The sequence below is a fragment of the Eurosta solidaginis genome, chromosome 4, assembly GCF_040869045.1.
Source record: "Eurosta solidaginis isolate ZX-2024a chromosome 4, ASM4086904v1, whole genome shotgun sequence".
Classification (NCBI taxonomy): Eukaryota; Metazoa; Arthropoda; class Insecta; order Diptera; family Tephritidae; genus Eurosta; species Eurosta solidaginis.
This window is the reverse complement of record NC_090322.1, coordinates 5,913,249-5,941,163: the sequence shown is the minus strand read 5'-3', so window position 1 is coordinate 5,941,163 and position 27,915 is coordinate 5,913,249. Positions and strand designations below refer to the sequence as shown.

The 27,915-nt window shown below is 36.4% G+C and overlaps 1 protein-coding gene and 1 long non-coding RNA gene across 3 annotated transcripts in view; one reads left to right on the top strand and one right to left on the bottom strand.

Moving 5' to 3' along the window:
* The window catches only part of LOC137248879 (serine-rich adhesin for platelets-like), a 157,701-nt gene extending 132,705 nt beyond the window's left edge, over nucleotides 1-24,996 (bottom strand). Inside the window, exons 1-3 of the mRNA XM_067779848.1 lie at nucleotides 24,607-24,996; nucleotides 22,873-23,284; nucleotides 2,017-2,076 (exon numbers count right to left, since the gene is read on the bottom strand). Of these exons, the coding sequence (XP_067635949.1) occupies nucleotides 2,017-2,076; nucleotides 22,873-23,284; nucleotides 24,607-24,775 (641 nt within the window). The 5' untranslated portion in view covers nucleotides 24,776-24,996. The remainder of the gene's footprint in view (nucleotides 1-2,016; nucleotides 2,077-22,872; nucleotides 23,285-24,606) is intronic.
* Nucleotides 8-27,787, top strand: LOC137248884 (uncharacterized). Of its 2 annotated transcripts, XR_010952202.1 has the most exons (6): nucleotides 8-116; nucleotides 182-250; nucleotides 376-514; nucleotides 907-1,044; nucleotides 1,110-2,109; nucleotides 26,954-27,787. It is a non-coding gene; the product is annotated as an uncharacterized lncRNA (long non-coding RNA). The 2 variants fall into 2 exon arrangements; XR_010952203.1 differs by lacking the exon at nucleotides 376-514.
* The last annotated feature ends 128 nt before the right edge of the window (nucleotides 27,788-27,915 follow it).

The window sequence follows — 27,915 nt, the reverse complement described above, 5'->3', positions numbered from 1 at the left end:
AACACACGACTGAACTATAAGAGCGACGTAGATCACAGCGCACATATCTACAAACACCTGCTCACTAAAAAACAGTACCATACTCCACGTCGGACAAAGCAGACGTGTTAATAAAAGTATGTATTTATGTGAAATGTAAAATGCAAAATTTGTTTATTGTTATGTTTATTATTTTTGTTAGTTGCTACAATCCTGAAGATGATTGCCGTTGAGCAATCGAAATATATCGATTTAAAAGAAGAATCAAAGGGTATTTTTTAATTTTTCAATTATAAAACACGGACCTAAAGCCAGCTATATATACATATTTAAAGATAAAAGGTCGCCAAAAAATTCATAATTTAATTAATTTTAATTATTTCTGTGTTTTTCCAGCATCATAATATAAAAAAAAAAATATATATATATATATACAGATATATACTTACGTCTGTGGTGTAATAAGCCAAAATTTACGCTCTCCAATTTGGTTTTTAAAAGTTTTCACAAAAAGCAGCGACATTTGAAAATATCAGTAAGAATAAATATGTATCTCTTAGCACAAGTATGTACATACAATAGTACAATTGGTTTCAGCCACTTATTTCTTACTTCAAACATTTTCTCTTTCATGTTAATAATTCAAAATAATCATATAATTGGAAATAATTAGATAATCAAAAATAATAAAGTAATTGAAATTAGTCAAATAATTAAATTTAATTATTAATTGTTTGATTAATTTTAATTTTTTGATTAATTTTAATTGTTTGATATTTTTAATTACTTAATTGTTCTTAATCATATGATTGTCTTTAATTTAAAACAATGGGTACATTTTTTAATTATTTTTGATTATTTTTTTAAGGGCCAATAATCATGATTATTTATAATTATTTTTTTAATTAATTAATTATTAATTGCTAGGTGCTGTGCAAAAAATTGATTAATCATTAAAACTAAAAAGGGAAACGAAATTAATGATTATTAATGTTAATGGACATTTAACAGGTCTGGTTTTAAGTAAACAGCATGGAGTGAGATCGATATATTGACAGTGCACAGGTAAGATTTAATCATGAAAATTGATTTTCTTTGTTTTGTTTTATTAAATTGTTTATTCTTTTTAGCTGCAATATTGTCTACCGTAAGTCCGACATTTTGATTCATGCTATAGCGTATCAACATAATGGCTGCAGACGTCATAAAACGATGACGTTGCGCGCACATGAGGAACAACTACTAATAGCTATTGGCTGCGAACGTTTAAAGTTAATAGAGACGTCTGTTTAGGACACTAATTAGTTAGTGCATAAGCAGATAGACGGTAGAATCTAGATATTGGAGGACTTTCAGACAAACAAATGCGTAAAAGAATGTAATAAGAATCAAATACAAATATGAGTGGTCGCCTTGAGTGTTAGCCGGAATAGTTACTGTGACGAATTTTAGCATCACTAAGCTGACACTAAGTAAATAAAGGCACAACAACAATAAAGCAAGCTGCCACTCTAAACAAATCAATCATAATTTACACACATACATACAAGGCAACGAAGAGATACTCACAAACAGATGTAATCATCAGCCGAAGTAGTACTCACATATACACACGCATATGGCTACAAACTACAAATATACATGTATATGGCTGGGAACCAAGCATGAAGTTCGCGAAATTACTAGACCTTAGGAGAAATGGGTGAACGAGGAAACCGAAAGTATAAAAGCAGCACAAGCTGAGGCATGGCTAATCAGTTTGATTTAAACACGCTTTTAGTTGCGAAGTATAATTGTACTACTCCCAAAGTTGTCTAATAAAGACCATTTTGCAATATAGAATAGTGGAGTGATTTATTCAACAGTTTACCGATTCGAACGTTAGCAGAAGGTTTCAAATAAGCGGAATTTCCCTAAATTCGTTACTGTACGTTAAAAATTCGGAGAGGTTTACTCAAACTTAAGCCTAGTATTTAGCCTTTAAAAAGAGCTTATACATTCATATATACAAAACAAGCTAAAAACTATTAACCTTACCTTGAATATCTGCGTTTGACATTATCATCACTTGCTGACTTTGTCGCCTGTGGAGCCAATCTGCAAGCAAAAAATTAACGGATACGAAAGTGAGTGAGTTGCTTAAACGATTTGTGATTGATTGTTATAAATGTGCACCATATTTATGTATACATAAATATCAAAAATGAGCAATCAGAGATTTATTTTGCAAATAAATGCACTGAAACAAATTTGCTTATGCTACCTTAAAAGTAGAGCGCGTATACACATCCAAAAAAAATGCATATTTATTGTTTGTGTAAAAGTAGTACACTCAGGGAAACCATCGTTCTAAAATGAACGAAACAAGTTCAAAATTAAGAACGTTCATTGACAAAAGTCTGTTAAGTACGTTTTTTCTTAACTCGTGACCGATGGCCTTGTTTTAAGAACAGTTTTTCCAAGCACACCGTTCGTATTTTATGATCAGTTTGGTATTGATGTGTGAACCTTCTGTGCTCATTTCAAGCACTACTTGGGCTTCATTTAAGCTTTTTCGTTCTCACTCTTCGAGAACGATTTGTGGTCGATTTGACAGTTTTCGGCCTCAATTCAAGAACGGTTTGTGCTTGATCATTGGTGGGAGTGAGAAAGTACCATTTAATTTATTTTTTTATTAATAAATAATTTTTTTGTCATTAATAAAAAATATTAATAACAAAAAAACTATTAATATTATTAATATCCAAAAGAGTAGAAAAGACGCATAATATGCATTTTTTCATATATTTCTTTTAAAGAGAAATTCTTCTTATTTGATCATGCAATCTGAATATATGTGACCTGGCCTATGAAAAGGTGGCTTATGACTAAAAAAAAGAAAACTACTAAGAAACTGAAGAAATGCATTGTTTAACTTTAACAGCGGTTTCTCGCAATTTCTTTTTTGAGTCATAAGCCACCTTTTCATAGGCCGGGTCACATATATTTAAAACTTCATAACAAGTTTGAGAATGACCTGTGCATATTTGAATGAAACTGAACGAAAAATAAGAGTTAAAAAAATATAATATTAAAAAATTTGTTTAAAAAACTTCAGAGTTTGACGGTGATCGAACTCGCGCTACACGATCGCAACGGCAACATCATAGCCGCTGGGCCACTACAACTGCTTGATGGCTTGTGCCTCTTCAACTTAATTTAAGAACATTGTTTTCATTAATAGAACATTCGTTCATATTTTAAGACCAGTCGTTCTCTTTTCAAGAAAATGGTTGGAACACGGTTGTTGTTTTGAGAACAGGTCGTTCGTTTTTCAAGAACAAAAAAGTAAGAACATGTAAAGCTTGAATTGAGTACGGTGGTGTTGGATTTTAGAACGGCGTTTTTCTCTGAGTGTATGACGGAAAATCGTTCCAATGGACAAAGAGAACTTGTGTTCAAATTGCAAATCCTATTCAAATAACTCACCGTTATCCCTGGTATTTAATCAACTGTATTCTTACAGGGTCGTTGCTCAAGAAATAATGGGACGCACATATACATATTTCTTGGCGAAGCCAGAGCTTCCCTCTGCACGTTTACTGACAAATCTTTAGAAAAAGATTACAGAAAATTTGTTTGATCGGTTTTTTTTTCATGGAAATTTTTCTTTCTTGGGATTTGGATACCGCGCTTAATGCAGGACACTTGACTAATTATTTCATTAACCCTCTGTGTGAAATTGGTGTAAGAGTAAATAGCAATAACAACGAGAACACAAAATATGGTAGGTACAAATTGTATTGTTCTCCAGGCTGTAATTGATATGAAGGATACGGATATGTCGTGGCATATCCGCTGCTTAATTAATAGCTTTAATGTTGTGAAACATGCGAATATGGAAAAAAGGGAAAAAGGCGTTAAAAATAATGCATACTTTGGTAAATGACAGGAATTTTTAGAATTTCCTTGTCTAATTTTTTTGTTGTCGCTTCATACACATACATAAGAAGTGTTTGTGGCACAAAGTGCGAAACGACGGATATGCGCTGTAATCTTCTAGTCAACGCCGTGAGCTTTGGGTGCAATAAAATGTTACACATTTGTTTACTATGTGTAAATAGTGTTAATAAGTGTGTGATATCATGTCGCAAAACGGATTTCTGTATTACAGAATTATAATTTACAAAGCTTCTCATTCGCAACGAAAAAGAAGCTTTACAAAAACAAATATACACAACACACAAATTAATATAGCGGCAGAATGTCTCAATTGTGTTGTTAGTGTAGAAATGAGATAAACTGAATTAAGCAAGGAAACAAATACAAGCAGGATAGCCTAGTGGTTAAGGCTACTGCAGTTTCGACGTGCGATTCGCGGTTCGAATCTCGGTGAAACCTTTGATAACATTACGAAATTGCCTGATGATGACTACGTGGCGGTTTTCGAAATGGTACCATCGCAATATGCCAGTAAATGTTTCTTTCTTTCTTTTCAGTTTATCTTAGAAAAAGATAATAATTGAATATTCATTTGTTATAAACCGGTGTTAAGCTCATGAATTCTTAAATAACGAGTTCTGTATTATCTTTGTATTATTAGCCTGATACTATTGTAGCAACAAAGCACCATTTCAAGATACCGAAGAACGGATTTAGGAATAGAAATATGTTCTCTAAAAAATTATAAGCAATAGCTTGAAAAATATCACTGTTTACAAATAAGTATATCTACGTTGACAGTAAAAAAAGCCTTTTTCAAATCAAAGCTCAATATATATTGAATTCATTAAGCTTTTGATTTTTGTTGTTCTTTATTCAACCAAGAGATTCCAGCATTTTCTGTTTCTATGATTATTACATTATCTGTTGCCTACGCGCATTTGTTTTCTTTTTATTTATTACAAATGTACATAACTATTCCATTATTCAAATAATACAACCTTCAAAGCGCCTGCTTTCTGTTTCCTAAGCGATTTCTGCCCTCAATACTAAAGAATTTCATCTCTTGTTTGTTTACTTACCACCCTGGGGGGCAATAAGTGTGTGTGTGCCAATATTTAGAGGTATACACATAGCAATCCACCCCACAAATATACACCATTGGCATCAGAGGCGCATTTGGTAGGGTCGAGCGCCTGTAGAAAAAAGCTGAAATATTTAAACCAATCAATATTCCAGCAGTAGAATGAAAGTCTATCATGTCCAATCGTACATACAAAAAGAGCATAGGAGATATAAGGGGGCTTCCTGGAAAGTACACTTTGAGAGGATTAATGATCTTCCAACAACGGTGCAACTCCAAAAAGCTCTCTCCGGAAATTACGGAAATGTAAAAGGCACTTTGAAAAAGACAAATGGGAGCTACACAAATCAGCCGGAAAAGAATTGTAAGCTCTTACTTAAAACGCACTTTCCGGACTATATAACAGGCTAACAACACTCACATATTATGGGAGGCTTGCCCACCATTAATGGTAGAGAAAAAAGCCTAGAAACAAAGCTCACCACTTTCAAGCCAGTGCAATGGGATTTGTCTACTCCACTGTCTAATCCACTTTACCAGGACCGGATGGAGTCTGTTACAGCAGGGAATAAACCATATATTCCCAGCCTTGCCCAACCTATATAAGGCAACTCTACTGCTCGGCTACATTCCAAACAAGTGAACCAAAGCCAGGGAAACCCAATGAACTGCCCTCGTCGTATCGACCTCAGCTCGTTTCTCATAAAGGGTATGGAGAAAATTTTGGATCAGCATATTAGGAAGGTCAACCTTAACAAACTCCCTCTGGGTATGACTCAATTTGCCTATCGGTAAGGAAAATCCAAGGAGACGGCCTCACCAAAAAAAATTAAAAGGCTTTTGAGTTCAAAAATGTAGCCCTCTGCGTTTTTATTGACATCTCAGGCGCTTTCGACATCAAGCTGTCGAACAAGCTATGATTGACAGAGATATAAGCGCAAAAATCATTAGCTGGACCTATTCATGCTAGAGAGAATAAAAATCAGTCTAGAGCGGGGAAGGACAACTGAGTCAAGTGTGGCTACTATAGGATGCACTCAAACATAGCGCATCATATAAGGGTGGTGTGAAACCAAAATATTGTCTATCAAGCCTAAAAAAACTGATCTAGTGCCTCTTTCCTACGGGAGAAAACTATCCATGTGTGGCGCTAAAATCAGATTTTCAATGAAAGCAAAATACCTAGGGGTTAGGTACACTGGAAAAGTGCTTTATTGGCCTGCACTCGGATTTATGACAAACGTGGGCCGTTTTCATCCATTGTCATAACATTAACGAGCGAACGAAAACTTTGCGGTTTTATTCGTTACCTTATGTTCTTACACGGCATTGGGCTCACGAATAAAATTCTTCTTCGAATAGCACAAATGTCATCCCATTTTCTCTCCCTTTCGTCAAAAATGATACCAACTAATTCGTCTTGCCTTCGTTGTCCGAATGGCAATCAATTGAAAACATTTGTCCACATCTTCTTTAAAATTTACAGCATCTCTTATTCGTTGTTGTATCCTCAGTCCTTCCAGTGTTAGTCGGGTTTTTGGTCTTCTTTCTACGTCTAGTATTCCTACATTTATAAAGTCCACTGAACGTTTGTTGTTTGTAAGGTGGGTAGCTAAAGCTGTATTCGTTTTGTTATATCTCGCGTCTGCTTTGTGCTCATTGACTCGAATTCCAATGCACGTTTTGTTGTACCAATGTATATTTTGTTGCAGTTTTCGCCAAATTTGTCATTGCATTTTATTTCCTATATGACATTGTGTTGTTGTCTTTGTCTATTTTGTCTGTGTAAATATTTTATTTAGGGTACAGTGCTGTTTCTATGCAAAGCTTGTGTTGTTGTTTTTCATAGTTTTGTTTAATGTTTTGTTGTCCGTTAAGCGGGGTGTACACTTTATTTTTCCGCTCTTGGTTTTTTTTCCATAGTTCTGTGTTCCTGTTCTAATTTATTAATTGTTGATTATATAAACATATCAATCACTTTGTTAGGGTTTGAATGGGATATTTTTTATTTTCCTCTCGTTGCCTATTCTGAACTCCTGGTCGCTTAGGGTGAAGATTTTGTTAATGAGGTTTACGGCTGTATTTTTCTTCTGGGTCCATGGGTGGTTGAAATTGTAATTTATAATTTGAATTGTAATTTGAGTTTGGTGTTTTCTGTTATAATTTCGATGTCTAGGAAGGCTAATTTTTGGTTCTTTTCTTTTTCTGTCGTGAACTGGATTTTTTTATGTTGTGCGTTCAGTGTTTTGAGAATGTCTTCCACGTCTTGGATTTTTACAAAAGCTAATATATCGTCTACATATTTGTCTATGCATTTGATATATATGTCACGGGATTTCAGTTCAATAATGCTGTCGTCTATAATTTTATCTAACACGATATCTGCCACCGTGGGTGATAAGGGATTTCCCATTGGCATACCAAAAACTTGTTGATAAAGGGTTCCATCGTACATGAAGTAATTGTTGTCGCGTAGGTAAAACCCTAAAATTCTTTGAAACTGAGGTCTGGTTAGTGTTGTGTGTTCCTCTAATATTTTCCATTGTTCCTTAATGGTATATTGGTAAAGAGAGATATCAAACGATATCAGGATTTCGTCATCTTCTATCTCTATATTTTTTTAATTTTTCTTTCACCTTGACGGACGACGATATCGGACGAAAGGGGGTATTTTCTTTATGTATCTTTGGGAGGCCATACAGTCTAGGTGCTACTGCCGCAGTGCACGCAAGTTGTGTCTTCTGTTTGGGGTTTGTGTTCTTCTGTTTATAGATATCGTTCACGATGTTATTGTTTTTCCTTTGTAACTGATGTGTTGGATCCAACCGTATGGTTTTGTAAGTTGTCTTATCGTTTAGTAGCTCTTTAATTTTTTGTTTGTAGTCTGTCTTGTACATCATTACTGTTTTCTTTCCCTTATCAGCATTAGTAACTACTATAGAGTCTTTGTGTTGTTTCAAGAATTCTTTTGTGTTCTTAAACCATTTTATTATAATTTTCTCCTTTGGGTCGTTCTTTATTTTATTTTTAAAGGTGTTGATCTTGGTAGCAAACTTACATCTGATGGTGTCCTTTTGTCTATCATCTTCCATAGACTGTATTGCTTGTTCAAGGTCTGCAATTAAATGTATCGGCGAAAATGTGTCTTTAGTAACAGTTAGGGCGAATTTTTTCCCCATAGAGAGTACCCACCGGCACTCGTGGGGTACCTCAATATTTGTTAAATTTATAAACCAAACCTCGTTGGTTCTTAGCCCATATTTTTCTACGCATCTACTGATTTGGGATTTTAGTTTTTTGTCTAGGTTTTTTCCCGTGGCAGTTAACGTGGTTTTGTATAAAAAATTTGGTGTTCTATTATTTGTTTAAATTCATATTCTTCAAGTTTTTTAAATAAGGTATTTTTAATATGTGTGATGGCGTTTTTTTGGAGCTTAAGTTGTATGTTGGCTTCTTTTATCTCTAAGTTCGAGATTTTTGTTAAGAATTGGAGTTCTAACTTACCCAACTCATTTTTGATGGTGTCTAGTTTGAAGCAATGTATTAATTTACTTGTTTTACTTTTAGATGTGGGGCTGTAATACCATAATCTTTGCAGTTCAGTAAAAACCTGAGTCGTTGTTGTTGCTTTGCAAGTTTTTTGTGGAAGCTATTATATTGTTTTATCATGTAGCAGGTGTCCTTGTCATATATTAAAGTGATATGTCTAAAGAAATGTTTCATTGGCAATTTAAGCAATTTAGGCAATTTATTTAGGCAATTTAATTATTAGTAATTGTGTATCGCTTATGTTGTTTTTTTGTCAAAGTATTTTGTTTCGGTTCAGCTCTCCGATTTGTGGAGATTTGTACCAAATGTACATCCCTCCGTTCCGTATCCATAAGTTGGCCTGCAGACTTATTTCCTTATATTTTATCTTGTAGCGAAATGTGACAAAAATTACGTGCTTAATAAAGTCCTATTTTTTGGAATGAATAGCAAAATCCATTAGAAAATTAAAAAAGGCAAAATCAAAGTACCACTGGTTATGTACTGAAATTTCAGAATAAATAGCGGCGGTCTTTTTGTAAATAACATCAATTTTTACAGAATCAAGTGTTAGGTGAGAAAACGCCTTTAGTCTAGATTTCCTACAGTATATCTATGTCTAAGAAATACTCGTATTCATAAAAAATACAAACAGATAAAACTAATTAATGTAGCTTTTGTACTGTTCTGTGTTTATTCATTAAAAATACAAACATTATATCACATAGCCTTTCTCAATTCAATAGCACAATTAAGCTGTGCAAATATATAACAAATCGCATGGAAATTTTATTTTGAAAACAGCCAAATATTTGCTCTGTGCCCATTTCCTAAATCTAGAAGTTTCTACTTATTTGTTATTCACGCAATCCACTAATGCATAAATAGCGCCCACAAGACTTATCTTGATTTACTCAATATTTAACAAGTGTCCCAAAAAGTTATAATCGAAAATGAGTTTAAGAAATAATTTCGTGCTCCTGTTGGTCGCGTTTAGCTTCCCTTTGACCTACGCGAATGCGGAATTTCGCGCTGGAGGTGGCAGTTCTAGCAGTTCAGTGAATGTAGAGGATACGTCATATGTGGTTGCAATATTTAAAAGCGGAAAATATGTTTGCGTTGGATCACTGATCACTTTGGAATTCGTGGTTACAGCTTTAGAATGTGTGAGGGGAGAAACCCCGAAAAAGATCAAAGTTAAAGCTGGTGAAAACGGTATATTTTCAAAGAGGCAACAGCAAGTTGCGGATTATACTTGGTATAAAGAAGAGGACCATATAGATATAGATATAGGGATAATTAAAGTGACCACCCCCTTTAACCGCGATCTAGTAAGAATAATAGAACTTTGCAAAATTGTATTAGAACCGGGCAAGAAAATGCAAGTTAGTAGATGGCATTCACAAATTGGATTAGGTGATACTATCCGTTCTACTACCGAAACTATATCAGAAATGAGCTCTGGTCATCGTTATGTCTATGGGGCAAGGCAAAGTTCTAAACCAACAATGGTTTGTGCTGGATATGGTCCAGGAGGTAAAGTAGTTTCTGGAGCACCGGGCGTTATGAGAGGAGCTCTTTGTGCTGTGGCAGCATCTTATTTCCATACTACGTCAATTACATATACAGATTTATCTGTTGGTAGTCCTGCTCGATTATATATAAAACAAGTTACGGGATGTCCATAAGTGTTGTTATAAATCAAACGCTGTCATAAAAGTATGTAATACTTCTAAATTAATAGTACAGAGAGGGTACACGCGCAAACATCAGAGTGCTGATATATTTCCTGTTACATAAATTATAATTTTTTATTTCAAAACTTAAACTGCTACAATCAAAATACTTCGTGAATTAAAAACGCATTGCGCACATATTGTTGTAGCAATATCGTAGTATTACATACATATATAACTACTGAGTGGAATATCGCCCTATCTCAGCTGAAAGCCCCATTACAGAATTTTTTGTATAAATGCCCCAGCTCACATCGAAACATTTTAAATTTATGCAGAGGTAGCGCGTTTTCGAAATGGTGGCTGAGATAGCGTCCACTCAGTAGTCGAAATGGCGATATTTTTATGTTATTATCTACAAATAAATGTTGATGATTCTGATTTAATAAAAAATAAAATTATTATATTCATCAAATGTGTGATAAATAAAGTTATTACTTTCTTTACTGACTCCAACTAAACTCATAAATTTATATCCATTTCACCGATTATGAGTTGACAAAAAATGAATACGCTTCTCTTAAAACTCATTGTCAACGGACTGGTACAAATTTCAGAAGTGTGTATCACGAAGACCCGGGCGGCCAAAAGAGGTTACTGCCGTTAGGAGTTGGAGCAGTGCAACAACTCTGAGAAGATTCAAAGGGAAATTAAAGCCACCATGGTGGAATAAGGAGTTGATTCTTCTTACAAGGCAAGTAAAAGAGATTCTTAAGTTGGCAGAAGTTGCGGAAAACAATGAAAAATATAGAGATCTGTTGTGGATCTTTAAACGTGAAATCAACGGGTCGAAGAAATAATTTCTGTGCGGACATCAAATATGAATGAGGAGTTAATCTTTTCAGCACAGCATACTGTCTCAACTCAATTGAAGTTAATCGCGCCTTTACAAAATGGATGGGCTCGATGTTAAGCTGCAGAGTGATCACATCGCAATGAGGTCTAGGCAACAAAACCTGTAAACAGAGGAGCGCCGCAAGGTGGGGTTTTAGGGGCGTCCACAGTATTGGTGACGCTAGTTATCAACCAATTGCTTAGGCGGTTCGACAGAGGACCAGTCAAACTGCATATCAGATGACGTTTCAGTCAGAATAAGCGGCAGATGCCTAACAACAATCAGCTCTCTGATGGATCACTTCGGGATGTACAGGCCTGGACATCTGGCGTCGAGTTAACTACCAACGCGGACCAAGCTTAACCCTACAAGCTTAACCCTACAAGAACCATATAGCCCGAATATATCAAGGAGTCATCCTAAATAGTAAATTGTATGTGAAATAGGATGATAGGATGCACGTGGGGCCTATCACCCAAACTCTCTTACGGCAACTGTCAAACCCATACTTTACTAAGGGGCCCTTGTTTGGTGGACAGCCACACAAAAAGGTACGAATACCAAACAACTTGAGGGGCATGCAAATTATAAATGATTAGCATAACGGGAGCCCTAAAGGTACTCCGAAAGAAGCATAGCTTGCTATTCTACACATCACGTCTGCAGATCGAATGGCCAAAAATATAGCGTTAGCCACTGCAACAATACTCAAGGTATCGGGGCAGCTTGAGTGCAGGCCGTATGGCCACAGCAGTATAAATAAAAATAAATAAATGTAAGGCGCGATAACCTCCGAAGAGATCTAAGGCCGAGCTTCTCTTCCAATTTGCGTCGTGCTCCTCTTGATTTTTCCCTACAAATTGGCCGGACGGGACCTACATGTTTTTTATGCCGACTCCGAACGGCATCTGCAAGGCAGATGAGTTTTCACTGAGAGCTTTTCATGGCAGAAATACAATCGGAGCGCTTGCGAGGGGCGACCCCGCTTAGAAAAATTTTCTTCTAATTGAAAAATCTTATTTCTAAAATTTTGATGTTGCTTTGCCCGGGAGTTGAACCCAGGGCATACGGTGTGATAGGCGGAGCACGCTACCATCACACCACGGTGGCCGCCGTATAGTGTCATCTAATACCGGGCAAACGGAATATATGGACTCGTGCCTGTGCCTCGAACTTCAACTTCTTTTGAAGTTGCGTATTAGATTTACACACGGCGACTCTTTCTAAGCAAAAATTTTAAATTTTATATCAATTCTTTCTAAACAATATTTTTTATTCATTGAACATTTTAAAAATTATTGTGAAATATGAGAAATATCAAACTTATAAAATTGTCTATTCAAAATCAACCAAAAGTTCCTCAATCAAAAAAACCAGAATTTGTAAACAGAAGAAAAACAACTCAAAGCAAGTCGCCAAGCACAAGAAACTCGGTGCCCGCGCTCACCTCGTTACCCCCTATTCTATAAATAACGAGTTTCAAAAACAAAAATATTTGTGTATAAACAGCGACTTAAGCTCCTATTATATGAAATTGCAATGGACACGTCATCTTAAAAAGTTTTATAAACCTTTTGTACTCTTCCCTCCATATTCATAACAAATAAAATAGGTTTATAAAGCTCCTATAACTCAAAAATTTGTACGGAAATGTCAATTTAAAATTTTTTTTTTTAATATAGGGGTTTATCCATAAAAGGGATACAATTTTCACGGGTATTTCACTCAAAAATTTCACAGCTATAACGGGCAGTGTGAGTTAAATAATAAGATTTACTTTATATAGATTTAACTTAAATTTAGAAGTATTTTTATTGTGTCAAATTGTTGAAATTGTTTTGAACGCATGCAAAAGTGTATTGATTATCATGGAGAATACTTCGAAAAACAATAAAGCCATTTTCGATAATAAATTACTGTCTTTTCATTATTAGGCTCAAGATATAAATAGCAACCCTCGTACCATGCCTATCAATATAACTAACCACTAATTCTACCATCTGGAAGGGGCACAGACAGATACATGTCATCTCTTTGTCATTCTTAATTTGTCTCTTCCTATTTTTGTTTTTCATTTTGTTGTTGTTGTAACTTTAACTTTTATTTGTACTCCCACTCTTATTTTTACACGTTTACACAACAACACAACAACAATAAGTAAAATTTGCAATGTGCTTTAAAAAATACGAGCCGAACCCGTGCGCATCTTGCGCAACCAATAAAGTTCTTATCAAATATCAACAGAAATCAGCAGTTCTATCAAACAATTAAAACTTTCAGCTTGCGCTGTTATCTAGCGTAAGGTAGCAACTGCCGGTAATGCAGTGCAAATATTCACAATAGTGCCATAGTACAACTAGATTTCTTTGTGAAATACACATAAAAAATACATAAAAACAGCAATTAGAAATAATATATAAGATGAAGATTTTTGCGCCCCGGGAGCATACACTACATATGGGCCCATATATGATGAATGCGACCCTGATGATCACAATCCTACGCACACATGCACACACACCTACACAGCATATTCAATGCATATACACCCACCCACATTCCTCACATAACAAACAAAGCGACTTAATAGGAAACACCACCACTAATACCATCCCCATTCACAAAAATAAAAAATGTACTGCCTTCTGTTGTATTATCACCCCTCACCTTAAATTCGTATTGCATAAATTTGTGCTTTTGTGATTTTTTATTCAATTGCTTTACATGGCGTTTGAAATTGATGCAATTTTCCAAAAATGCATTACACTTTTTATGAATTTTGTGTGCAAGTATTTGAACGGTGAAAAAAGTTACACAATATTTGCATGAAAACAGAAATTTAACCAAATTTCGCTTTGGAGCGTCGCTTTTATTACCTTAAAAATTTTCTATATTTTCGGCATGAATTGCACTGAGTGTATGTTTGTATGTAGGAAGATCTTGTAAATTTGCTGCTTAAGCTTTATTTTGTTTTAATTTTGCAAATTTTGGCAATTTTTACACATTTTCCAACTGCATGCACTAATTGGTATACATATTTCAATACTTTTTTTTTAATTCTTCAACAATTTATGAAATTGCTCTATTTTTCCCCAAAGAACTTTTCATCTTCACTAACGTTGCTACGCGTACTCGACAACCGTTATTGCAGGCGTATGCTCTCTATACTGAATTTCCACTATTTATTATGACATCTCGGCAAGCGCTGAAAGCCATCTTTAGAACGACGATGCCTATGAAAACGAAAACGCTAACGAAGATTATGACTACACTCGGTAAAGTCAATATCGCCTAAATCACTTTGGTATTCGCGCTCAGCGTCTTTGTAAGCCTTGTCTGCCTCTTTTATGTACACAAACATCGACTGCCGCTATTATATATGCAGGCATATGTATGTATGTATGTGCATGCATGCCACAACATCATCAGACTTGCGACCCCCATTGTGGCAAACACCCACCCTGCCAGTCAGCATTCAGCACCACCAACCTCTTGACTCCTTTATGCAGATGTGCAAAAACAAATATCAACACTGCGTATGTGTAAAAGTGTTCCTGTGTGTTCACGTGCAAGTTGCCATATCATTTTTTTTTTTTTTTCAGTACTAAAACTTATGAAATATTACAAAAATTTTAATGAGCATCTTTTTTTCAAATTTCATGCTAGGTAGAATGTCAGCTATAAAGAGACCGTTTTGATCTCATAAAACTGGTTTATTTTTCAAAAACTGCTTCTAAACGAATGGACTGATTTTGATGCAATTTTGTGCGTATGTTCGAGGGGATTTGAGGATTATTTACAACGTGGATGTAGCAAATGTCTAGAACATCACCCATAAAGGAGCGAAATGAAATTCTGAACAAACAGTTGCTGTTGAATACCCAGCAACCTGGGCATCCCTGCAGATATCTTATTGAAGAATCCCCGTCTCCTATGTACTTAAGCAGTCGACTCCTTAAGTCCTATAAAGAAATTCGGCACTCAAAAAGTCAGCCATATGAAGAAAAGAAGCACAAAAAGTCGTCACCTAACTATGCCCACAAATGCCCGGTGAGCCAAGTTCTCAAAGACCAATAGCCTAAGCTCGCAGTTGAGGAAAGCAACCTCGCCAGGGAGACGCGCGTCACTGAAACCCAACGTATGCCCCGCTTTTTTGTAAAGTGCCCCACACGACACTAGCCATCTTTTCAATTGTAATGCGAAACCAGCGCGTCTAACACCACCGACTAGCTTACTATTTGAGAAACTTTCTTTCGGGGAAGTGTGCCAGGGACCAACCTCTCCCAGAAAACCGAATGTTTGGTGCGATTTGCTTGAGTTTAGGTATTGGGGTAGTTGTTTGACCATGTTAATATATGAGAAACTTTTCATTTCGAGAAGTGGAGCATTTTTTAATTTTATAGTTGCGTAGCTTCGTAGATGAGAGTACGAGGCAAGAAGGTACACACTTTTTTTTCAGAGGCTAAAATACAGGGGAGAATATTATCAAATATTATACTACTCCAAAACTGGACAGAAAAAAGTAGGATAGTACCAACTTGTGAATATCATATCGGAGCTCACGTTGTCGTAAAAGCGCATGATGCAGTAGTGAAGGGATTCAAGGGGCTGCCAGCGCAATATATAGCTTCTCAAACCCAATTGTCAACCTCACCTACCCGCGGCGAATCCTGTTTCATTAAAATACGAGGCTCTGGCGACCCCAAGCTCCTCATGGTACTTGGGGGTGGGGAGGGAAGGATGGCCTGAAGGTTTAATGTGGTCATATAAATCGTTCCCGAGATGGTCGGGCTAGTACCTCAATGGTGCTTTGTTACCGGAGAGCACCGGATCTATATCCGGCAAAGGACCATCCACATCGATAACACTCCCCAAAGCCTTCGGGGAGTGTCTTTATCGGTAATACAACAACAACAACATGCAGTAGTTAACTAAGAAGACCTTAGCGGCGTTGACTGTTTTTGCGGTCTGTCGTTAGCCACATTGTATTACATTTCATATCAGAAACCTATAAAACCTCTTTAACAAGAAGTTAAGTTTTTGGTTTTTATTGACCTAGGTGGCAAGCGTGTGCGTTTGTTTGTTCGTGTGTGCGTTGGCAGATTGCCTTACTGGCGTGCTTCTATATCAAATGGCATATTTGTCCGTCTTACCAAACTGAAATGTGTCTTTAGCTGCTGGTGTTGTTTTTACTGCTATTTACCGTTAGCTTCTTAAGCACACATTCAGCTTCCCTGAGTTATTGGCATCACGTGAGTGAGATTTTGTAATAACATTTGACGTGCGTTCTCTGGCGTTTGCGCACATGCAACACACCCAACACGGAAAATCAGCGAAGAAGCGCTCTCACGCCCAAAAATCTCAATTAGCCGCTCTTTGTAATAGGTACCTTTTTATTTGGGTGCAACTACTGATTTTTATATCCCTCATGAACATCAACTGGTATTTCCCCCTTTACACGGACGACCCAATTAGACTGGGCGAGATTAAGCGAAGGCGAGAGGTGCACATTATCGACCAGACGGGAAAGGCGTGGGTTCAAGCGCGGGGCTATAAAGTGTCGAAGATTATGTGTAGGTCTTACAACCTTAGACTAATTAAGTTGCTCCTATCATTAAAAAGAGAGGACTGTAGACTCATGACGGGTATTCAGACTGGACACTGCCTTCTGGCGGCACATGCCTTTAAATTAGGCTTGGTCAGTGATAGCAGACTACATCTGCGGGTTGGAGGAGCAAACGATCGAGCACGTTCTGTGCTCGTGCCCTGCGCTTGCCAGGCTAAGACTCCAGCTATTAGGAGTGATACAGCTGTCAGTTCTAGAAGCAGCAAGTGGCTTAAGTCCTAGGAAGCTTCTAGTATTTGCCAAGAGGACGGAGTTATTTTATAACATAGGTACTGGTTTTGATAGGGGTTTTCAGTTTGGTCGTTAAAACAAACTTCTGGTAACACTACGAACTCATTCAGTCTATGTGAGGTCCTCATAGACCGGCCATTTCTATCATTTTTTTAGCCTTCCATGATGTTGCGTACTTCTTTGTCTGCTCTTTATTTTGCCTTTGCCACTAACTCTCTTCTAATTGGCCCGAATCGGTAACTTAATTATTTGCCGTATCTGCGCTAATTATCCCAAGTCGGATTAGATCTCTCCCTGTCATGGAAGGTATAAGGCATTCGAATAACCATTAACCCTTACTTTTATTTATTTCTTTTCTAACGCATGCGCAGCAAATTTTCGAAGTCTCTAGTGTGCATCGTGGTATATGATAGTATTTTTCATTTTCGAAAAATTCGAAACGAGCGGTCTGTCTTGTGTGACAATCACCACAAATAGGCTTGATGTATTTGTTGTAATTCAACTTGTGATTTTTGTTGTTGCTGTATATTTTGTTGCGTATATGCATAATTTTTTGTATTTTGTTGTATTTACTGCTTTTGCTGTTTGTCTATTATGCCGACCATGGTCGTGTGATTAGCGCGTATGCCACTTCCTGTGCTTAAGTCATCACTTCTACCTTACGCTTGTTAGTACAGTTGCAGTTATAAGGCAAACCGTTATTTAATAATAGACATAACAAGCAGGAAACAATGCTAGCGGACAATTTTAAATATAATTAGTCGTTGGAAATTGTTGTAATAGTCAATGTCGCTGTTTTTTTGTTTAACATTTAGCCACAGACGCCAAAAGATGTCTTATTTTTTCAACCCGTTTACTGACCCTTAGGGCTAGTTTATGTTACTTAGATTTATATTATTAGTTTTTTCTCTTGAACTTTGGGGCAGCGCACTGCCCTCAAGTGGCCCATCGAAACCAGGCTAGTACATATCCAAACCCCGTGGGACCGCCGTTAGGCATAACGTCACGCGGAGGAAAAGCGATTTAAACGCCACTTCTTCGCATGCGCATTTCTCTGCGCTTCCTTTCAGCAAGCATCAATCGCGTCATAGCTCGAAAAGCCATTTTGCTCACAGCAGCCCTACGTGTATGCACTTTAAAGGAACTATATTCTTTATGGAAGTTCCCCCCCCCCCCCAAAAGCTCTGTATACAGAGAGTTTTTCGCCGAAAACAACGTTGGCAATGAAACAATACGTGTTCTGCTTTTTACTGTTCGCTGGGACAATGTGGATTGAAAAGATCCTCCTCTATGCTACGCTTATGTTAAATACTCTTTGAAACCGCCGTGCCCACTCGATATCTGCGTGAGGTGGTAGTTTAGGTTGCCGAACTTCCGCTCATACCATTCCTATATATTGCGAACTAACGTGAAAATCCAGCGCCCTTTCCTCGATGCTTCCCACCCTTCTTCTAACCCAACTATTATTCGTGACCTGGCGGTTTTCTAGGCAACTTCAGATGGTCGCCTGATACCAATGTCATACAGATCGGCCATTACACTTGACAGCAGATCAACTGGGATTCTCCAAGATAAAACACCATCCGATAAGCACTTGCCATTCGTATAGCAGTAATTCGGTAAACTGCTAGTATATCTGTTTGGTGGGTAATTTTAGATTCATGTCACACGGAAAAAGAGTTTCTTCTCATTAGTAGCGGGCATGTAGGTTGCTTGGATTTCTGCCCTTTATTGTTAGCCATCACCAATCTGTAAGCGAATCCCCAATGATGAAGATCTGCATTGTGCCCTTCGTCTGGGCTTATTTAGTTAAAAGTAGTCCTATGCCTTATGGAAGAAATCAGTTTCTAGATATGTAAACACCACTTTTGAAAAGATAACGACTAGTAAGCTCATGAGAGCAGTACGGGCAGTCCTTTTGATATGAGCCTGAGGGTGAGCTAGAAAGTACTTTGGGTATTGCATAAAACGCTAGCATCGGCAGGTCAGTAAAATCCCGGAACTTACGCCCAATTGTGTATTCTACCACACCTCGCAATCAATGGATATTTTTCCGGAAATAAAAGAAGTCGATCTATCGATATTTCGCTTTCTCAAACTCGTTTGCGAGGTAATTGGTTAACTCATCAGAGGTTTATGTACAGGTACAGGAAAGGTAGAGGCTGAGATAGAGGCCCACGTAGAGATTGGGGGAGTGGTAGACGTAGAATTTGAAGTAGAGGTAGAGGTCGATTTCGCTTATTGAATTCTCTTTAAAAATTGTAAAAAAAAATTTTCTTTTTTTTGGCGCAATTTTTGTTGTGTATTTCAATTTATTTAATCGCATTTGAGTTAGAATACCTCTTCTTCTGTAAGCACTTATTTGGATTGCTTACTTTGACAACAATTAATTATATACCAACTCATCATGTCTATCTACGTACAATACATACATACATATTTACATATGTAGTATGAAAATTAAACTACGAATATATATATGTATGTATATATTGTATGTATATATTGAAACGGTACTGCCCTGCGCGAAATTTGAATAATAACAAAAAAATCTGACAGCTAATCATTTTCAAAATGCAACAATCGCATCAACATCGTTATCCAAAGCAGCTAGTTTTTACGGAAAAGCTTTAATTGCTAGAAACACACTCGGTAACCCAGTCCTTCGATATAAATGCCCAGCACTAAACTTTCTTGATCTCAGCTGCTCTTTATTTATGTGTGTATGTACATGTACAAAGAAAGAGAAACGTCCAAATAACTTCAAAATGTCAAGTCTAAACTCAAATTAAATTTTACGCAAGAAGTTGCAAGTGCATGCGACATTAATCATACGCCATGCGGTACCGGTATTAAATAGCTACCGCAAATAAGGATTTATACAGATTAAACGCGAAGGGTCAATTGTAGCAATTTTTCTACGTTGTTAATATTTCATTTTAATAATAAAAAAGAGACCATCCAAGTAAATAATCTATGTAGAATATGACTGCATAAAATCATTTATTCGACGTGATGTGATGGCATGCGATATGATATCTAATGATAAGATGCGCTGCCGTGGCTGTGATGTCATACGCGGTTTATAATGTACTGCGAAAATTTCAGCTTTTTTGTTTGTATTTCTTTATGGTTTTTTTTTTTCTTTTATTTCATTCTGGACGACAAAAAAGGCGTGAGTATCAAGTATTCGTGAACATCAATGTGTAAATATACAGGTTTACGTCCGGAGCTTGAAGATCAACCACAAATAGGTAACTTTAGCAGAATCAAATAGTTTCGGGTTATTTGCTAAGAGCTTCGTCGAGTTATCTAACAAATCGATAAGTTTTCCCTAAAAAAAACTATAACTTTTTAATAAAACATCGACACTTTTTCGGTAACAAACAAACCTATTAAAGCCCGAAACCTCGTTCAAAGTTTCAGTTCTCTGCGTTATGGGAAGCTTCCTTAACACTTCCAAGTTCGGGCGGTTTTTTGAATTTTCATGATACGTGGACCACCTAGCGGGAATTTTTTGCCCTCAAGGTGCTTTTTCATGGGGTTTAATAGTATGGTCTTATTTTCAAGAACCTAGTGTGTGCCGTTTAGGCGGTTAAGCCCCAATTAAGTAAGTAAATTTCAATAATTTAGCTTTACTGGAAGTTACTCAAACAACTGTCGCAAGATTCCACATGTTCGAAGCGGACTTTCTAAATATTTAGAGCCTTGTCCAATCTTTTTTTTTTCTGGATTATTAGTTTATTAAGCTTAATAAAACACCAGGTTATCCCTCCATTGGTGTTAATCCATAACACCATGTTATATATTCAGAAGTTTGGTGTCTTTAAATTGTTGTACAGTTGCTCCACCAACACACAAGTAATGCACTAAGGCCAGAACCATGTGCGTAGGTTTCTGCGTAATTGAGGTTATTATATATTTAGATTTAATGGTTTACTCCAAGTACGATAAATTATATTTAGATTTAATGGTTTACTCCAAGTACGATAAATTATATTTAGATTTAATGGTTTCCTCCAAGTACGATAAATTTTTAGTTTTTTAAATGTTTTTAATTTTATTTTTTGTCATTTCGATTCCCGCACTATCCGCCATTTTATTCTCTACCGCATGAATAGCGTCCTTTTATAGCACGCGGTTGAGTTGTGGGGAAAAACGAACTTGACGCGACGACGTTACAAAACGAAGAGAGTGTCCAATCTCGAAAACTTGTTTATCCTAAATGTTAGATCACAATGAAGCGCGAAGCTTCGTTTACAGTTTCAGGTCTCTGGTCATCGGGAGGTTGCAATACCATATCGACAACAAATCGGTAATTTTCCTATTACAAACCGATAATTTTTCGATAAAACGTCGATAAATTTTTGATAAAAAATCGATAACGGGCCGATAAAAAATTTATATTATTTCTATGATAAAGCGATATCATTTTGATAACATTTTCGATAAGTAATCGACCATTTGTCGATAGTAAATCAATAACAAACCGAAAATCGTCGATAAAAAACTGATTACCTTTGTTATCGAAGAAAAATATACAACACTTCGATATAAATCGATAACTCGTCTAAACCTCGTCCATAACACACCTATCCCGTCGATATCAAACCGGTAACTCAACGATAACCAGTAAGTAACCGAAAACTCATCGATAATAAGCCGTTAACACTTCGATAACAAATTGATAACTAGCTATCCAGTCTTTTCTTTGCTTTTCTTTCCTTTCCTTTCCTTTCTATTATTTTCCTTTCCTTGCGCTGTGTTGTCTTTGTCTTGCTGTCTCATTTCGCTCATACCAACTCTACCACGTACATTATTCCCACATTGCGCTACAGTGTAGTGACTACATCGTACGATGTCATATTTTATGATTTATTTGCTTATAATAGCTATAGCCCGATGATCTAATAACAGGTTTGGATTTAAAAAAATTCGGTATGACCTAATTTAAAATCGTGTGATGACATATCAATTTATACGTTTGCTTGTAATTGGTGGTGACATTTATTATGGTGCGTTTGCATGAATTCTGAGAGATATCACATATTGAGAAGCGTAAAGCCTAGTATAAAACATCATCTAAGCTTAAAAATCTAAAAGCGAAACTATCAATTTTCTCTAACGCAGGTAATTCACACATATTGATATGATATCGCATAAGCCGACTTTAAATAACAAAAATGCGTGCTATATCGCAGTGTGTTGTAATGTTATACGATATTTAATGATGGTATGCTGGCATGTGATATGATGGTATTCAATTCTAATTTTGAAACAGCTTGTAGTAGCATATCATATCATATGCTATTGTATGATATGATATATGGAGTGGTGATATCATATGATGGCATGTGAAGACCGTTTCAGGCATATATGTAATACTTATTTACTTACTTAATTGGCGCTTAACCGTCTAAACGGTCACACCAAGGGAATTTAAATCGTTTTCCACCTGGTCCTTCCAACTGGTCCTTCTAACCAATGTAAAACTACTATTATATAATATTATTTATATAATATTGCTATGACAGTGTGCACGCAATGATAATCAAAGGAAGACAGCCTACAAAATTTGTGTGATTAAAGCAATATAATGGCGTTTTCTTAATAAAAGGGAAATAATTTGTGAAACGAACACACAATCGTACGAGAGCGCAGAGAAGAATAATCGCCATAAGTGTGACAAGAAAAAATTTTAATTAACCGCAATATATCGGCACTTAGATGTGTGCGAGTGGGTTCTGTCTGTACTAGCAAAATAGAAGTATTACATATATGGTGTCAGCTGTTTATCAACTAATAATATAATAGAAGTAGTCTTTAGTGTCACATGATTGTGATATTAAATCACATGATGTGGCATTATATCATAACATAATGATCATATGACTTAATTTTTAATTATATGAATAAATGAATATACACTCACCTTTCTTCCGCTTTCCCTTTCAAGCCCACCGATGCCGTTGTCACCTTCAATGCCTGTTCAATCAATGAACTTAATGCGCTCGAACGTCTTTGGTGATATTTTCGTCCAGGCAACGGCGTAGGAGCAACTGAGCTCGACAATGAACTACCGTCGGAATCACTTGGCGGTGGTATATTCAAAATGGGCACCGGAATATGTCGCTCACATAATCTATCGGTTTCTGTAGGATCGGTATTACAACGCGCACGTGGGCGATATACTTCATTCACCTGCTCTTGTCGTAAATGTTTTTTAGGACGTCCAAAACATAGATTTTCTGAAGATTTGTAAAATGCTTTTCGACTACTCGTTGTACTGCCAATAGTGCTGAGGTTCGAATCGCTTGCGGTGAATTTGTGTAGTCGCAGAAGTGCTGTGAAATATATGAAGAATAAATGAATGAGAGAAATATCTTATTAGAATTTTTATAAGATAAAAATATATACAGACTTATTGCTGATACTATAATTCTGATAGACTTCCTTTCATTAAGCAAGCTTAATGTTTGTCTAATAAAAAGTTAAAAAATCAGACACTGTTATTAACAACATTTTATAGCTTCAAAACCATTTCTGAACACTTTTTGATGGCGAAAACTAAAGTACTCGTATCAATATATGGACACCAAAACGGTCTCGTCGAGGATTCGATATCGAGTTGATGCATCGAACCGACGAGTGTCGACTATCGATTTACGGAAAGCGTTTTGAAAATTTCGTTCTAATTCGACAGCGCGTTGGACAGTCTCAAAGTAGATGCCCGAGTCCTTCCTTCGGCCCGGAAAATTTGCAACTGTTACATGAGGCATTGTTTTCTAAAAGCGCAATAGCGCAGTGTGCGCTGAATAACGGATCTATTCAAATTATTTATGCTTTCTATCCATCTTCAGAGTGGATGAAGATTGCATTTCGTTCCAAGACGGTCACATCCTTTTAGAAACTATGCAGAACTACCCCAGCGTAAGGACCTCCTACGTACCTGTTACAACAAAAAACGATCCATGTCATGCTAGTTTATTGACCATCTCGTTTCCCTATTGCTACAATGCCTGGGCACACGAATAAGATAACAGCTATGTCGTCTCGCCATTGACTTATCAGACTTGTTACCGCTTTTGATTTGTAAGCCTGATTTTGATTGGCTACCTTGTGCATCTTGGATATCGGTTGTGAACGAGAGTATTGCAAATATTCTTGTGCCTACTCCACATGTCATTTTGGTTACGTCACTAATAACTGAGATGTCCAGCCTCTGAGTAACCTCGATATGTTACCAGTCCTTTCTTGCAGAAAAAAGACTCATATAGCCCATGTCGAAGACTGCCCTACATAGGACAAATTTAGTCGGCCTTTTTTGTGATATGGAAGTTATTTCCGAAACCTAAGGACACCCTAAGATATTGTCTCCTTGCTGAAGAAATCGATCGGTCGCTTGTTGCATATAACTTTCAGAGATTCTTTACGGCATAATCTAATCACCCCTGTGATAGTAACAAAGGCGGATCGTTGTACTTGCACTAGTTCAGACGGTCCTGGGTTCGCGCTAAATGCTATCTTAATTTTATAACAAAAACTTGTAAGTCACATTTTGCCAGCAACACCAGAAGACTTCACTAAAAAGTTGTTGTATACCCCACTGCAGCCTTCATTAGCAAATAGACCGAATTATCTCATATCTCTTTAACTAAATACTCACATTTACTGCTCACGGTCTTTCTCAAATTGTAATTACTTTCAGATTCATCAAAAGAACCCATTGATTCCAAGCCAGGTGAAACCGAGCGACTGATATGAAGATGTTTCGGATGTAAATAATCTTCTGCATTGACGGATAGATATTGCATATTTTTCAAATTTCTTGACATATTTTTGTCTTCTTCTACTAGGGATCAATTCACAATTTTTATGGAACTTGAAATTTATTTTAAATGTTATTTGCTTCGTTTGTAGTATTTTGTTTTTTTTTTTTTTTTGTATTTTTTACAAGTACAAATACTTTGAATACTTGTGATCAAATCCGTTGGACAAACGTTGACGCTGCCACTAAACTTGACAATGAAAACTAGCAGTCTTTTTGCTGTTGTGGGCGCCGTCGTACTGAAGGTTTTCTTTATGTTTGCTACAACACAGCAAAGTAAAAAAAAAAAAAAAACAGGAAAAAACAATACAAAAACAATTCACCGGCGTTTGTATAACGTAAGAATATTGCGGTTAAATGGTTTACAATTTATTTGTTGCATTTTCGTTTCCTAATTATTTACAACAAAGTACCTTTTACAGATGTTTTTGTGGTTTATTTTTATTTTCGGGAAGGTTTTCTTTTATCTATGCCTTGTGTGTTTGTTGTTTTTAATAAGAGTATACGGGATGTAAGCGACACTCAAAATAAGTTTGACGTTGGCAACGCTTTTTGCTGTTGTTTTTATATTTTTTTTGTACACATTTGGCATTAATAGCACTGAGCAAATGCTAATTTTCCTTCTTGCTATTGATAACCTTTTGCCCCCCTCCCCCCACTATTATATATAGATCACATAAGGTGCCATGTTATGCGACACTCCCAACATTCACCTTCAATGACATATGCTGTAAAGTGCAATAACAACCGCTGTGTACATTAGGGTGTCTGCTTTTATGATAACATTTTTTAAAGTATAAACATCTTTGGTCACTGCTGTGATGGTATAGGAAAAGCAAGATGAGAAGCCGGACAGAGTGATACCGATTTTTTATTCAACTGTAACCGTATACATTGAAAATATACGTTACCGACGAGTTAACGGTTCGTTATCCATTTGTTATCGACTGTAGTCAACGAGGTATATACGAGTTATCGATTTTTTATCAAAGTATTACATATGTGTTGAAGGTAACAAACGTGATCGATGAGTTATTGGTTTTCATCGACGAGTTATCAGTTTTGTATCGCCGAGTTATTGGTTTGTTATCGAAATATTATGGATTGTTATCGGACTGTTGCTGATTCGTATCGACGGGTTGTCGATTCGCTAACGACCGATTAGCGGTATGCGAACGGCGTGCTATAGACTGGTTTTCATTAAGTCCAAATTGCTGGCAGCAAAAACTGCCGTGAACTTACATGATGTTTATTTGGGGCCGCCTAAGGTGGTTACAAAGTTGGCTCGAGGTCGATAAAGCAGTGTAGTCAAAACCAGAGCTAAAACTTTGTGTTTATTTATTTCACAGCCCGTCTCATTATTTCCCGTTATTTCACATTCTGTGGCATTATTTATTGATGGAACGCCAGTTGGCAAACGAAAATAAACTGCCAAGCTGTCAGCAAATGAAATTTGAATGTCAAATTTGCCATAAATTTGAATAATTTGAAAAGATTTTGACAATATAAGCAGCGTCTACACAGCTGTTATACAGAGATGCAAGAGAATGTAAAAAATAAAAAAATTTAATTAAAAAAATGTTATTTTAATGCACGTGAATAATGTTGTGCACAATTTGTATTAGTACCTGAACTAAATAATTATTAATGTTAATATTAATATTTCCAAGGAAGAAGACGTAAGGTAAACGTCGAAACGCGTCGGGAACAGAAAATATACCCTTGTTTAATTTATGGCCACAAATGCTCAATTTAGCAAACCAAACATTTATAAATTGGCTCAACTAATATAATTGGAAAATTGTCATTTACAATTATTGGTCACTTTGTAGTCGAAACAGGGGGCAAACGCATTTGACGTTGTATGACAAGTCGTTTTCATTGATATGAAACAAGTTTTGCGTGGGTTTTGGCCAAGCTCTGCTTTATCGACTACGAGCCACCTGACCAGCGAGTCAGCTTGAGCAATTTTTTTACAGGTATTTTGAGCTAACGAAAACCAAAAATTAGTGGTTTAAAAAACTGTAATAGTTTAAAACTTTTTTTTACGACTAATTTTTCATTCCCTTTTTCCCAAAATTTAAAATTGATATATTTTGTTTATACATATTTTCTTCCAATAACCTTAACTTTATGATTTGCATTGCTATTGGTCATACTTTGTTTTATAAATTGTATTTTTTAGCTATCACTGGAAAAAAACCACCCTAAAATAAAACACCCTAATATACATAGTTACACAATATTGAACAAACGTGGAAAAGGATTTAGGGAGCAGATGTCGGACGTTGTGTATGGGTGCAGTTTAGTGCCACGCGTATTTATTGTACATAAAAGTATATATGTAAGAATGTATGTATGGGTAGGGTAACTCTTTGGTAATGTGGAATAACAACTGAGTTTTATGTGATGTCCATACTACTACCTAACTACTTAGTTCGTACAATTTAGTTAGTACAATCGTAAGGAAATCAAAAATACGGAGGGTTCTGGAGTTCCGGAACTTCTTGCCTCCAAATATTTGCCGCGAAATAGAAATGCTCGCTTTAAGTTCACCAAGAAACATGTGAAAATGGACTGGTCTCAAGTAGTGAAGTTAAATTTTTTTCAACCCATATTTATGTATCTTCTTTTGTTGCAGGTTATATTTTCAGATGAGAAGAAATGGAACTTAGATGGCCCGGCCGGAAATAGAGGAAGGAGAAGGAGCACGAAATTTTTTCAAAGAGAAATTTTTGAGGTGGGTCGTTGATGATTTGGGGAGCATTTACAGGCGACGCCGTACTACAGCTGCAGTTTGTGAGCTCAAAAATGAAAAGTTCACATTACGTTAATGTCTTCCATGCAGTCTTCTTCCCTTTTTACGAGGAAATAGTGAAAAACGGTGGACTTTGCAGCAGAAAAAGGCACGTACATGTCGGTCGCGAAACAACCAATTTTTTTTTCTGAAAAAGAGTTAATGTTTTGGATTGGCCAAGTTGTTCGCCCGACCTTAATCCCATGGATAATATATGGAGATTGTAAGCCCGTAGAGTCTATGCCGAAAACCACTAATATATGTAGCTCCACAAACAAACTGGAGTGTGCCATTTGGATAAATTGGAGCAACTGGAGAATAATTAACTATTAAATTTAGTAAATTCTATG